Source organism: Myxine glutinosa, chromosome 1, assembly GCF_964187855.1.
Source record: "Myxine glutinosa chromosome 1, kmMyxGlut1.1, whole genome shotgun sequence".
In the NCBI taxonomy this organism is placed as follows: Eukaryota; Metazoa; Chordata; class Myxini; order Myxiniformes; family Myxinidae; genus Myxine; species Myxine glutinosa.
In genome coordinates this window covers 154,932,026-154,945,214 of record NC_136261.1, presented here as the reverse complement: position 1 = coordinate 154,945,214, position 13,189 = coordinate 154,932,026, and the positions used below count along the sequence as shown (strand labels likewise).

Genomic DNA, 13,189 nt, shown 5'->3' with positions numbered 1-13,189 from the left:
TCACACGAGCCACGTGTAATTTGAGTACACCGAGCGGATTGCGTACCAAGTGGTCCGTGCAGTCACCGTTAATATTGGACCCCGATTAGAGCGGTTCTATTCGTACCACGCTTAGTCAATGAGGGAAAACATGAGGCGGTCGAATAAAGAAATAACAGGATTTAATTATTATTATTTACACAATTTACAAGTCGGTAGAAAGCAGACACAGAGTAGAACTTAACCAGTCTTATCCTCCAAAAGCCTTATCCTAAGTAGAACTTAACCAGTCTTATCCTCCAAAAGTCTTATCCTGCTCGTACTGTGGGGTTTCTACTATTTCTCACAGTTATATATATATATATTGTTACGGTTTTCCACCGCCCTTCCTACCCTTACCAAGGGGGGATTAAGCCCCTTGTTCTTTCTGGGCTGGCGTAACAAAGACTTGAAACGCCCCTTCTGGGCAAACGCAAGTTATGGTTTCGGGACCAAGTCTCGCACGTACCTAACTACCTGCGCCGCCACGGAAGCGGGGAAGTAGGCCTCACACGAGCCACGTGTAATTTGAGTACACCGAGCGGATTGCGTACCAAGTGGTCCGTGCAGTCACCGTTAATATTGGACCCCGATTAGAGCGGTTCTATTCGTACCACGCTTAGTCAATGAGGGAAAACATGAGGCGGTCGAATAAAGAAATAACAGGATTTTATTATTATTATTTACACAATTTACAAGTCGGTAGAAAGCAGACACAGAGTAGAACTTAACCAGTCTTATCCTCCAAAAGCCCAGACACCGGCCCGATCACACTCACACAGGGAAATTGCAGGCAGAATGGTGTCCACGAGCTGCCTTGGTCGTCCAGGAACGGCAGCCCAGCGTGCTCTCCATGGTCCCAGCACGTCCCGCGAAGATGGCAAGCAGGCAGTGGAAAAGGGTTCTCGCAGCGCGTCTCCCGAACAAAAGGCAGCAGATGAGGCAGGAAAGAAATGTACGCATCTCTCAGCGTGGCTGGGCGGTTCCACAGCGCGTTTAGTAACCAGCACGCTATCACTCGCGTAACCCAATGCAATTTTGGCTCGGCCTTAAGCTCAACCGAGCGTCCACTTTAATAGGAGCGCTTATCCTTGGTTCATGCGCGTCTTTCTCCGATCTCGTAACTCTCATCAATACTCGTACCTCTCCGCACTCAACTCCTGCTCGTAACTCAATGTTCTGCTGCGCTTTTCAATGCCAACTGCTCGACACTCTCCAAATGCCAACTGCTCACTCAACTGCCTGACGCAACTGCGCTCCTCAAATGCCAACTGCTCGAACTCACCGCACTCCTCTTCAACTCTTGGGGGCTTTGTGCGAAGGGTTATATGGACACGCCCTGAGCTCTCTCGAACGTTCCAACCACGCCATGTGACGCACTGCCGCAGCCACCCTCTTTGAGCCCTGATTGGCGGCTTGTGCTTACCGTCAGCTTCTTCGCCGTCCTCATTCGGTCCCGACCCGACCTGCTAGGGTTGCCTCGTGTTAATTCGCGCCAAAAAGCCAAAGGCAGCACAAAGAGGTGTAAGAGGCATAAGGCAATGGAAGTATGAAAGGACCTACTCTCATTATTCTACTCAACGCAAAACTAACACAGGAAAAGGACTATTCTCACACATACTATGAAATAACTGCACTATCGCGAGGCTACGTGTTGTTTGTGTGACTAAACTATGAGGGGGAAATTAACCTTTATTGTACAAAACTCAAAACCGCAACACTACCCCTCTCCCTCGTCAGACTCGTCCCCGAGTCGAACCTAACAAAAATGGAACAACCGGTTTTGAGAATGATCTGGAAATTTAACTTTTACTTTTACATGTGACATATAGATGTGGGTCCCTCTAACATTTACTCTAACCCGTGGGTGCGACAGTTTTAAAACACTAAATATGTCCCCCCCTATTGCGTTGAGTAGCTACCTAACAGAATCACGCCCACAGTTAAACGAATCCGGAATTTGTCAAACTAAACATGTAGCTGGTGGGCAGCATTTTATATACAAGCACAAAAAAACGTAACCTTATTTACAGTTCTATGAACCAGGACCTGTCCTTTTTGGAAAGAAGATTGGAGGGGAGAGAAAGCACAGCAAAATACACAAAAACACTCAAAAATTCACATTTCATTTGCTGCTTGCTTCTTGCGTCTTGCTTCTTGCTTCTTCTGTGTGCATATATCAAACCGGCTAGCCCCCGGACTGGCATCCAGGCCATTCCTGCTCTTCAGGGATAACTAAACTTTCAAATCTTCTCGTCCCTAGCACACCATAATAAAAAAAATACACAAAGAATGCGTTTATTTCTTCCCTTTGTCAGGCAGGGCCAACTTCAGGTGGTCCGACTGCGTGACATTAGTGCCACTCAAAACAAGTGGTCCGAAGATGCAAGGTGATGCTGCAGCAAGGTACTACACAGCAGAGGTGCAAGGCCACAAGACTTGTGGTCCATAGTAGGTGTAATGTGCAGCAAAGTGTTTGTGGCAGCAAAGTGCTGCACAGGTGCAGCAAAGTTACAACACAAGGATATGGCAGCAAAGTGCTGTGCTGTTCAGCTGCACAGATGTAGCAAAGTGCAGCAGGGGTGCTGCACAGGCCGATGGTGCTGCACAGTTCCACCTCCAAAATAGTCCTGGGGTGGGGGGAGAGACAAAGCATGACCAGCAAAGCGGAAAGGGCACAAAGGTACACAGCGTTACAAGGTAATGCAGCACAAGGGGCGCGGAAGAGCAAGCAGAGCAGGCTCGTCCCTATCCGTCCGTGCCCCCCAACGTCGCTTACACTACCCTAGCCCTTCCTTGTATTTACAAATTCGTCTCTACGTCTTGTCTCCCATATCCCCCTCTATCTCAAATTTGTCTCCCAATCCCTCCCAGGAAGGAAGGAATGGAACAAACACAATGTCTCATTACGTCATGATGCGTCTTACACTCAAACAGTTCACTTGGTCCTGGTGTGGAGCTTCGTCCTCCTCGGTGAATGGCTGTGGATGGCGCGAAGGGAATTTCTCAATTCCTAACTACACGAACTGACATTTTACTTTTAAACTACCCGGGGTTGTACCCTGCCAATCGGCCTTCTTTAAACTATGTGGTTCTAAAAACCGAATTCCCATTGCCCACTCTGCGGTGCCCTTGAAATTTGGGTCTCACTCCCACAAATTTTCACTCTGTGCCTTTGCACAATTTCGGGGCTGGGTCGTGTGGCTCCACTGGCAGGTCCAACTACCTGCGCACCTCCGCCACTGAAGTCGCCACCCGAGCTTACCTGCTCCTGCGACTACCTAAACTGGGGAAGGCCCCTCCTGGCACTTTACCCCCTGATGCCCACCTTGGCATTGGGCAACCCGGGTCCTTCCTTTGGATCCTCGGGCCACACTCAACAACTCACAACTACCCTAACTGGCTCCCAGAGCCTACCTGCGGCCTCACCTGGCCGACAAACTACCAGTGACGGAGTGCTCCAATAACCATACGCACCAATTAAGCCACACGCCCAGCCATGTCACTGACTCATGCACCCTCCAAAGCACTACTTGGCCACTACCCGCACCACAGGTGTCAATGTCCATACAAATTTTGCCTATGCCCCTCTACCTGGCTTTACACTACCTCCCCGGGCTTTCGCGAATGGGTTCCACTCTTCCCCCATTCACTCCTTCGCACCATGCATTCCATACCTTCTATCTCACACCAAGCATTCCACACCTTTTATTCGCACACACCATTTATTTCGCACACCAAATTCGCACACATTTCATCTCGCACACCTTTTGTTTCGCACACCAAATATCTTGCACACCATTTTCCTCACACACCCCAACACAACTCCATTTGTCTTACTCACACAATTCCTTTTATTTTACACACACACACAGCATCATCTATCTCACTGCTTTTCCCCTAAAACTTGTGCTTTCCCGTCATCCCTTTACACTATGCACTTCCCTTCATCATTATCATCCATCTAATCTACCTACGTCCCCACTACAGGTACTAATGTCACTACTTAAATCTTGTCCCTACAGTCTTCTAGTTCCCTACCATTATCCTAGCCCTCCCTCGGCTAGCTTCGGTGCCCCATGGAGGTAACCATCGCTGGCATCCCCATGTGCCCATCACTGCCATCCCCCTAAACTAATGCTCATGGGCCCTGACCGTGTGAGGAATTGTTAAACTACCATTCCCCCACGTAGGGTACACTATCCTCATCAGTCCACGATACTCGAGCCTCTTCGTGTGGAAATACATTGTCATCACGGCTCGACCTAGAGAGGCCGAGCGATCCATGCGAGTGGTTAGTCTACTGTAGGTTGGGTCCATCCGGCATTTTCGATCCAGGGGAGGAGGCATGGATGGGCTGAGGTGCAGGGGCCCATCTCTGCGCGGGGCCTCGCGGTCCCACGCACGATGACCCCAACCACCCACGGTCGGAGCACCGCACCCGCTAGGGTGCGCGGCTCCGAAATCTCCTACCTCCTCTTGAACCTCGCCGATTGCCATTGCCCGCACGGCGCGGCACCAACCATACAGGGCGGGGGCCAGCACGGGTCGTGCACGGCGGTCCTTGTGAAACCGCTGTGGCATCGATCCCTGCCGGTCCCCGTTGCACACAACTCACCGAGGGCTCACGTCGGCTAGCCGTCGCACAACGCTACCCCGGTCGGTTCTCACCACTTGCAACCTACTCCGCACTTGCACACCTAGGCGTCCTCACGCCTCTCACACACTTCAGTACGCACTCTTCTTCGACGCACTCTTCTACCGCACACTCTGTAACACCCCCGGGTGTGCACTCCTGCACACACTCTACAACACGCTCTGGTGTGTACTCCTGCACACTCTCTATAACACACTCTCCCCACACACAGTCCGGTGTGCATTCTCCCTCACACACCATACTCACACCTGCACACCTAGGCGCACTCATACCTTCCACACAATCCGTTACACACTCTAACACCCACGGGTGTGCACTCTCCTGTTGCACACCCAATCATCGCACACCCTCACGCACACCCTGGCGCACACTTTTCTCTCACACCCACGCTCCGGTGCACACTTTTCTCTCTCACGCGCGCCAGTCGCCCTCGTACACCGCACAATGGAACTTCCGTGACCGCCCGGGGTTTCGTTTCTTTCCCAAGCGCGCAAAAACCCCATTCGCGCCATAATTCCTACTCACCTTGGGGACCTCCTTTTCCGTCAGCACCTGCAAACTTTTTGTTGAGTTAGCAAGCCCGACATCACGGTGCAAATACAGACTTTGTGCGCATCCCATTACCTTTTCCCGCGATTTAATTTCTGATTCTGCCGTCTCTTCGGCCCCAATTATTTCTTTTTCTAGCTCGACGATCGCCGGCACGCATGAAATTTCTTTGTCCTCCAATTCGACGACAGTCGGTTTTTCTACACCCTTTTCACGATTTCTATAGCCCCAGTCAATTTGGCTACTCTCTGCTCTACCTCAATCTCCACGCGCTCCTCACACCGCGTCACCTCGTCATGTCCCATTGCGACCTCCTCGCTCAACCTGCGCCTTATGTCCTTCCCCGCTTCTTTTATTTCTTTATTCGACGCCACCCTCATTTTTTTCCAATTGATTCTTTTGGATGTCCATTTTGTTTTCCAACCCATTTTTCACCTCTTCCAATTCCCGGGTGGACTTGTCACTTTGGGCGTCTATTTTGTTTTCCAACCCTTTTATTTCCCGGGTGGTTCTGTCCCCCTCTTCTTTCAGGCATGCTTTGAATTGTGCCATGAGTAATTGCATGTACCCTGGCATCGCGGGCTCGGCTCTCGCCGCCACGTGCGAGCTGACGCCATTTTCTTCGCCAGCTACCGCCCCCTCATCAATTCTCCCTTCGTCTACCAGCTCTTCCTGTGGGTCCTGGGTCATTAATTTCTCTTTATCTACTACCCCCACCGGCATTCGACCGCCTTGGCAAGCCATGGTACGAATATAAAATTTTGAATTTAAAAACTAAATTTCGGTCGCTCGTAATTTCCGAGTCCGAGAAGCTCCCTCCCGGTCCAATCCCACTCCCCGACACCAATTGTTATGGCCAATATGTACAATTGGTGTCCAAATGTTTTTCCCAGGGTTCCAAATCCCACTCCTGACACCAATTGTTACGGTTTTCCACCACCCTTCCTACCCTTACCAAGGGGGGATTAAGCCCCTTGTTCTTTCTGGGCCGGCGTAACCGAGACTTGAAACGCCCCTTCCGGGCAAACGCAAGTTATGGTTTCGGGACCAAGTCTCGCACATACCTACCTACCTGCGCCGCCACGGAAGCGGGGAAGCAAGCCTCGCATGAGCCACATGTAATTTGAGTACACCGAGCGGATTGCGTACCACGTGGTCCGTGCAGTCACCCTTAATATTGGACCCCGATTAGAGCGGTTCTATTCGTACCACGCTTAGTCAATGATGGAAAACTTGAGGCGGTCGAATGAAGAAATAACAGGATTTAATTATTATTATTTACACAATGTACAAGTCGCTAGAAAGCAGACACAGAGCAGAACTTAACCAGTCTTATGCTTAATTCCCGGACACCGGGCCGATCACACTCACACAGGGAAATTGCAGGCAGAATGGTGTCCACGCGCTGCCTTGGTCATCCAGGAACGGCGGCCCGGCGTGCTCGCCACGGTCCCAGCACGTCCCGCGAAGATGGCAAGCAGGCAGTGGAAAAGGATCCTCGCAGCGCGTCTCCCGAACAAAAGGCAGCAGATGAGGCAGGAAAGAAATGTACGCGTCTCTCAGCGCGGCTGGGCGGTTCCACAGCGCGTTTAGTAACCCCCGCGCTGTCACTCGCGTAACCCAATGCAATATAGGCTCGGCCTGAAGCTCAACCGAGCGTCCAATTTAATAGGAGCGCTTATCCTTGGTTCATGCGCGTCTTTCTCCGATCTCGTAACTCTCATCAATACTCGAACCTCTCCGCACTCGACTCCTGCTCGTAACTCAATGCTCTGCTGTGCTCTTCAATGCCAACTGCTCGACGCTCTCCAAATGCCAAATGCTCACTCAACTGCCTGACGCAACTGCGCTCCTCAAATGCCAACTGCTCGAACTCACCGCACTCCTCTTCAACTTTCGGGGGCTTTGCGCGAAGGGTTATATGGACACGCCCTGAGCTCTCTCGGACGTTCCACCACACCCTGTGACGCATTGCCGCAGCCACCCCCTTTGAGCCCTGATTGGCGGCTTGCGCTTACCTTCAGCTTCTTCGCCGTCCTCATTCGGTCCCGACCCGACCTGCTAGGGTTGCCTCGTGTTAATTCGCGCCAAAAAGCCAAAGGCAGCACAAAGAGGCGTAAGAGGCATAAGGCAATGGAAGTATGAAAGGACCTACTCTCATTATTCTACTCAACGCAAAACTAACACAGGAAAAGGACTATTCTCACACATACTATGAAATAACTGCACTATCGCGAGGCTACGTGTTGTTTGTGTGACTAAACTATGAGGGGGAAATTTAACCTTTATTGTACAAAACTCAAAACCGCAACAATGTGTGTGTGGTGTGTGCCATATATATAAACTAAGTTTTATTGCTTGCTTGATGCAAGATCCACTGGGGTCTCCTCAGCAAGAGGGCGTGAGGGACTCCTTGCTGGTGTGAATATAGCATGGTATTCATGTGAGGAAGACTCAAGTGAATGTAATGCAAGCCACGATGCAAACATAAGCCATCAAATAAGCTGTCATGAGAACACTTCAATCTTTGTTTCTGCTCCTCAATGATGACAGCTGCTGATGCCAAGGGCTTTTGACTCTTGGGTCAATTACTATATGGAGCATTAAGAGTTCTGACCCCAGCAGTGAGATGTACATTATCACATTGTCGTTTTTGAGATCTGTTGGAGTTGCTTAGACATGTAACAGCTTATATATGGTTGTTTGTACCATAGGACACCCGGAAAGTCATTGCGCTCTGCTGAGAGGCGAGATGTGGGTCACGGGATTTCACATCCACAAGGTCGCGCTCCACCACCTTCTACAGCAGTTCCAGGTCCACGTCGCTCACTTCCAGGCCCTGCCAGTAGACATCGCCCAGCCCACGGCCCCAACAGACCAGCTGAGCCACCACCTGCCCCACCAAGCCGGATTCCTCGTTTTCCTGCAGCTCCAAACATGTCAGGACCAACTCGGTCTCGCTCCTTGCCAAAGCGCCGGGGCTTTCATTGGGGACAGACTGCAGCTGTGTGAGGCGAAAGGTTGCTTAAAATTTGGCCTTCGTTACTGGGATCATTCTTCATATGTCACACAATTGCTATTTTTTGTGTACATAATCGAGGCTCATGGAAGAGCTAGTAATAATGTTGAAGACAAAGACGGACCATTGGAGTCCCCCATCCAGATAATGAGTATTTAGATCTTAATCGGTAAGTTCCATCACAGTTAGATACGTATATGTGGTATATGTGCCATCATTTGGTTATAATGGGACCAGGCATCTGCCTTTATAGTTCTTGTACGAAATCCTTGTTGCTGCTAATGAAAGAGGATGTTGTGCAAATCTTTTGTATTAACTATAACTATATTTCAAGCATATAGGTAGCTCGCTATAGTGAATGGTTCTGTAAATGGTGCAGAATGTGCGACTTAAATCAAAACGGTACAGAGTAACAAACAGTAAGAGATGCAAAAAAACTTTTCGGCATCAGGAATGGTCCGATGTCTGAAGGAGCCCAGTTATTTAAGCCCACGACTGAGGATGGTCTTCCTTCAAATTGGTTACAAGTGGGTTTTGCTGGGGCTGTTGTGAGTATTCTACATATTATCTTGTCAATACTCTGCCGTATGTGATGACATTGACTTGTGTGTTCACAAGTCAGATACAAAGTTTACGTCCATCTCTTAACTGTAGCAAGTCTTCTCTTGCATCAAGTACATCATTGTAATACGGTGTTCCAAAAAGATCTAGACAACTTTAATTGTTAATATATTTAGTGTCACAAATAATACAACAATAACCACCTTTTGAGGCTATTTTTCCCCGCAGAGCAGGGGTTGACCTTTTTCAGGCACCGTGGTCCCCTTTTTGAAACGATGTTTTATGGCCGGATGAACCTTCCTGCTGCCAACCCTGTTAGTCGCCTCTTGTGACACACAGGGAATTACCAGTGAGCTGGTACTCAATTGGCCGACCTCAGAGGGATGACAGGCTGAGTCAAAACCCCCTTGACGTTAATTCTGTGATCGACTGGGATTCGAACCCAGGATCCTACGATCCCAAGCCGGCACCCGAACCGCTAAGCCAACACCAGGCTAGTCACAAATGATACAACGATGTCTTTTTTTATATGATACAGAAACTCATAACGTTTTCTTTATTTTCAGGTCTGGTGGTTTTGTGTAAAAGAAAATGGTGACTCCACAGGAGAAAGGTCAATGAGTCTAATCGTTCATCAAGACGAGATCCGACACGCAAGTTTAGCATACTTTCCGAACAAGGTATGGAAGGAATCCGCCATCTCGGACTAGTATCAGAGTGGTACAGGAGGTTTAAGAAGACTGGAAGTTGTCAGAAACAAAAAAGTAGCGGTCGACCAAGCACACGTGTAGCAGACGTTGAACGACTGCGTGAATCATTTCAACAAAGTCCCAGAAAATAAATACGACACACATCAAGAGAACTGGGACTACCAACCACCACTAAACACATGATTTTTCATAAAAGACTGAAGCTTTGTTCCTATAATCTGCAGATTCTGCAGGAACTCAAACCAAATGATGGACCCAAACACAAGGTGTTTGCCTTGGAAATGCTCAGTCGACATAGAGGATGAGGAAGATTACCTGAAAAAGGTCATGTTCACAGACAAAGCTTGTGTTCATGTATCGGGGAATGTCAACTGGTAGAATGTGAGGATCTGGGGCTCTGAAAACCTCCACGTGGTCATTGAACACATATGCGACAGTCCAAAGATCAATGTGTGGTGTGGCCTTCTCCATGGCCCCTTGGTGTGTCCGTTTTTCTTTGCGGAGGATAGTGACCTCACCAATTTACATGAACGTGTTGGAAGGATTTGCTTCTCTACAGATTGAAGGCCTGCAACCTGATATCATTTTTCAACAGAACGGTGCTCCCCCTCATTGGGCCTTGGTCGTTTGAGCCATCCTGAATGAAAGATTGCTGGTTTGGCCGAGACAGACCAACCACCTAGCCCCCATGATCACCAGACATTAACCCCCCTTGATTTTTTCTTTGGGGATTTGTCAAAGATTTGGTCTTCAACACTAAGGTGGCAAACCTGCAGGATCTTCGTTCTCGGATCACAGCTGCATGTGCACTGGTGGACGCAAACATGCTGATCCGAACATGGCAAGAACTCGTATACCGCCTTGATGTCCTGCACGTGACAAACAGAGCTCACATTGAAGTATATTGATGGTGTGCACAAAACTTTGAGTTTCTGTATCATGTGAACCAAAGGGGTATTGTTGTATCATTTGTGGTTCTAAATATATCAACAACCAAAGTAGTCCAGGTCTTTTTGGAACACCCTGTGTTTTAGTCCTGCATATCCCGGTGTGTACCCCGGTTTAGAATAGGTACACCGTATCCCTGCGCATCGTAAGAGGCGACTAAGGGTTGGCGTCAGGAAGGGCATCCGGCCATAAAAAAAAACATTGCCTCAAACAGGGAACCATGATTGTCATGGGGCCCGCAAGGCTAACCCCTGCTCCAGCGGGGAAAATGGCCTTAAAACGATCATTCATTCATTCATTCATTGAGATATTTCAAATTTTCATTAGCAAGCGTTTTTTATGGTCTCTCTCTCTCTCTCTCTCTCTCTCTCTCTCTCTCTCTCACTCTCACTCTCACTCTCACTCTCACTCTCACTCTCACTCTCACTCTCACTCTCACTCTCACTCTCACTCTCACTCTCACTCTCACTCTCACTCTCACTCTCACTCTCACTCTCACACTCACACTCACACTCACACTCACACTCACACTCACACTCACACTCACACTCACACTCACACTCACACACACACACACACACACACACTCTGTTCTCTTTAATTCTCATTTTGTCTGCTTGTCTCCCTCCATGAGCTTACCAAAAGTAAATATAATAGCTTTAAATCGTCTTTTTCTTTTTAACTGAATGAACATAAACTGTATGTTATGTATCATTGCATTATTTTGAAAATATACTGAATACTGACTTTGTATTTTTCTCATGCATATCGTGTTGCAATATATCTTGAAATAGCCAGTTGTCACAAAAAGACTAATAAGCACCCCTCACACTTCAACTTTATTTTCCCTCGACCTCCCTCCTCCCTTCATCTTTCACCCGTACTCCCTATTCTATACCCCACCCACTCCTGCAGCTTCCCTCTTCCTTCCCTGGCCCTCAGCACGCATTTCTTGATGACCCTGCTTTAAACGCCGCAGTGCGGCACAGATTTCACCCTCCTGTATTAAATGTCATCTAGCTGAAACAACATCCGGCCTGGTTTCTTGTTGTTTAAGAGGTGCTCCCTTTTCCTAGTGGCCATACATTTATGCTGCACGTGCTTTTAAAATTACATCATAATTATAACTTTTAGACACTGTTGAATTTTTTTGTGAAACAATTTGAATCTATACAATAAGCGAGCCGTTTGTCTGTCTGTGTGTGTGTCGCCATTTTTCTCAGAGATTGCTTGAACAGATTTTCGTCAAACTTGCAGTGTTTCATCAATGTGATCCAGGGAGTGATTTAGGGAAGAAAAGAAAAAAAAATAGGGAGAAAAATGTTTTTTTGAATTTTGAAAAAAAAGTTGGATTTTTGGGCATTGTTTTTTCTTTAATCGCTATATCCTGGGTGTGCAGGAACCCCATTCCTTAGTAGTTGAAGGGATGTGTTTTAGGCCCCCACAAAAATAGACCGGGCAATGCCGGCTACCCCTACTAGTAGCACATAAAAAGACAATTTTGCTGTTTCAAAATAGGCCATGGGGCATAGGGCTAAAATGTGCTCAATTTGACAATTTCGTGCAACAACGCAGGGGATTACTTAAAATTGCTATAGATGGGTTGGGGATGTGCTCCTGAACAAGAAACACCATGTCCCCAGACACCAGGGGTGCTCATTAATTTTTACCGCGCACTTGATGAAAATGCAAGTAAATATATATTCATCAACTATACGTTACTGCATTTTCTTTTATTTCTGGATAGTTTGAGGAGTAAAATGAAAAAAATTGATTGTGATATTGTTTCTAGACCTCCTTTTCACTAAAATACACCAATAAACATGATATTTTTGTATCTAGATAGTCATAGCGATAAGTTGAAAATGAATCCAATCTGAAAATATGGTCCGCCGCAGCTGAAACACATGTTGTGCCGCAAATAAATCATTTTTATTTTACTTTTTTAAAATTAACTTCTCACTTCTACCTTCTATGATCAGTTCATCTTCTTTGATTTGAAGAATGGCAATGAGTGGCAGTTGACGGCTGACTCCTTTTACTTTTTAGAAGATTCATTTTCAACTTATTTATTTAAAACAGTACAACATGTATACATTACCCATGTCATGGAAAGTGCTTGCATGATTAACAGTGTTTAAGAGTACTGTTACTTTTGCTTCGTTTCCATGTTCAATACATAATGTATACATGCCAGGATAAGGCAGACAGACATAAATAATTGAGACAATCAAATTTGTTTATGATATCCATTACATTATAATTTACATCATTGTTCAATTTACAGCTTTCAAGTTTGAGAAATTTGTACTATTAACTATATTCACAGGTATAAGGTCGAAATCATGAACACAGGACTTTCATTTAAAAAATGATTGTACTTAAGAATAAATTAATTTTATTCCTAGGAGGGGCCAGCTTCGCAAATTATGCAGAAGATATTTGTGCACTTGACCTAAAAGACACTTTAAAAATGAAGATTGATAAATTCATATGACCTCAAAAAAAGGAACTTCACCTCAATATTCTTCTTCATCAGAACCAGCTCCTTCCTCTAGCTCAGCAACTGGTTCATCGGATACAATTTCACCATTCTCGCATCCAGTGCATCTACAGAGTTCTGTACATTGCATACCAAGCTCACTGCAGCATGTTACGTCAGCCACTGACTGCACGTCATCTTTGAGTGCACGCTTACATTTTCCCTTCTTGCAGCTACAGTGTACT

General features: G+C 47.1%; 1 protein-coding gene across 1 annotated transcript in view; it reads left to right on the top strand.

Moving 5' to 3' along the window:
* LOC137430076 (partitioning defective 3 homolog) overlaps nucleotides 1-8,369 on the top strand; it is a 226,494-nt gene extending 218,125 nt beyond the window's left edge. The window contains exon 27 of the mRNA XM_068120603.2: nucleotides 7,939-8,369. Coding sequence (XP_067976704.2) covers nucleotides 7,939-8,236 — 298 coding nt within the window. The 3' untranslated portion in view covers nucleotides 8,237-8,369. The remainder of the gene's footprint in view (nucleotides 1-7,938) is intronic.
* Nucleotides 8,370-13,189: the final 4,820 nt, after the last annotated feature.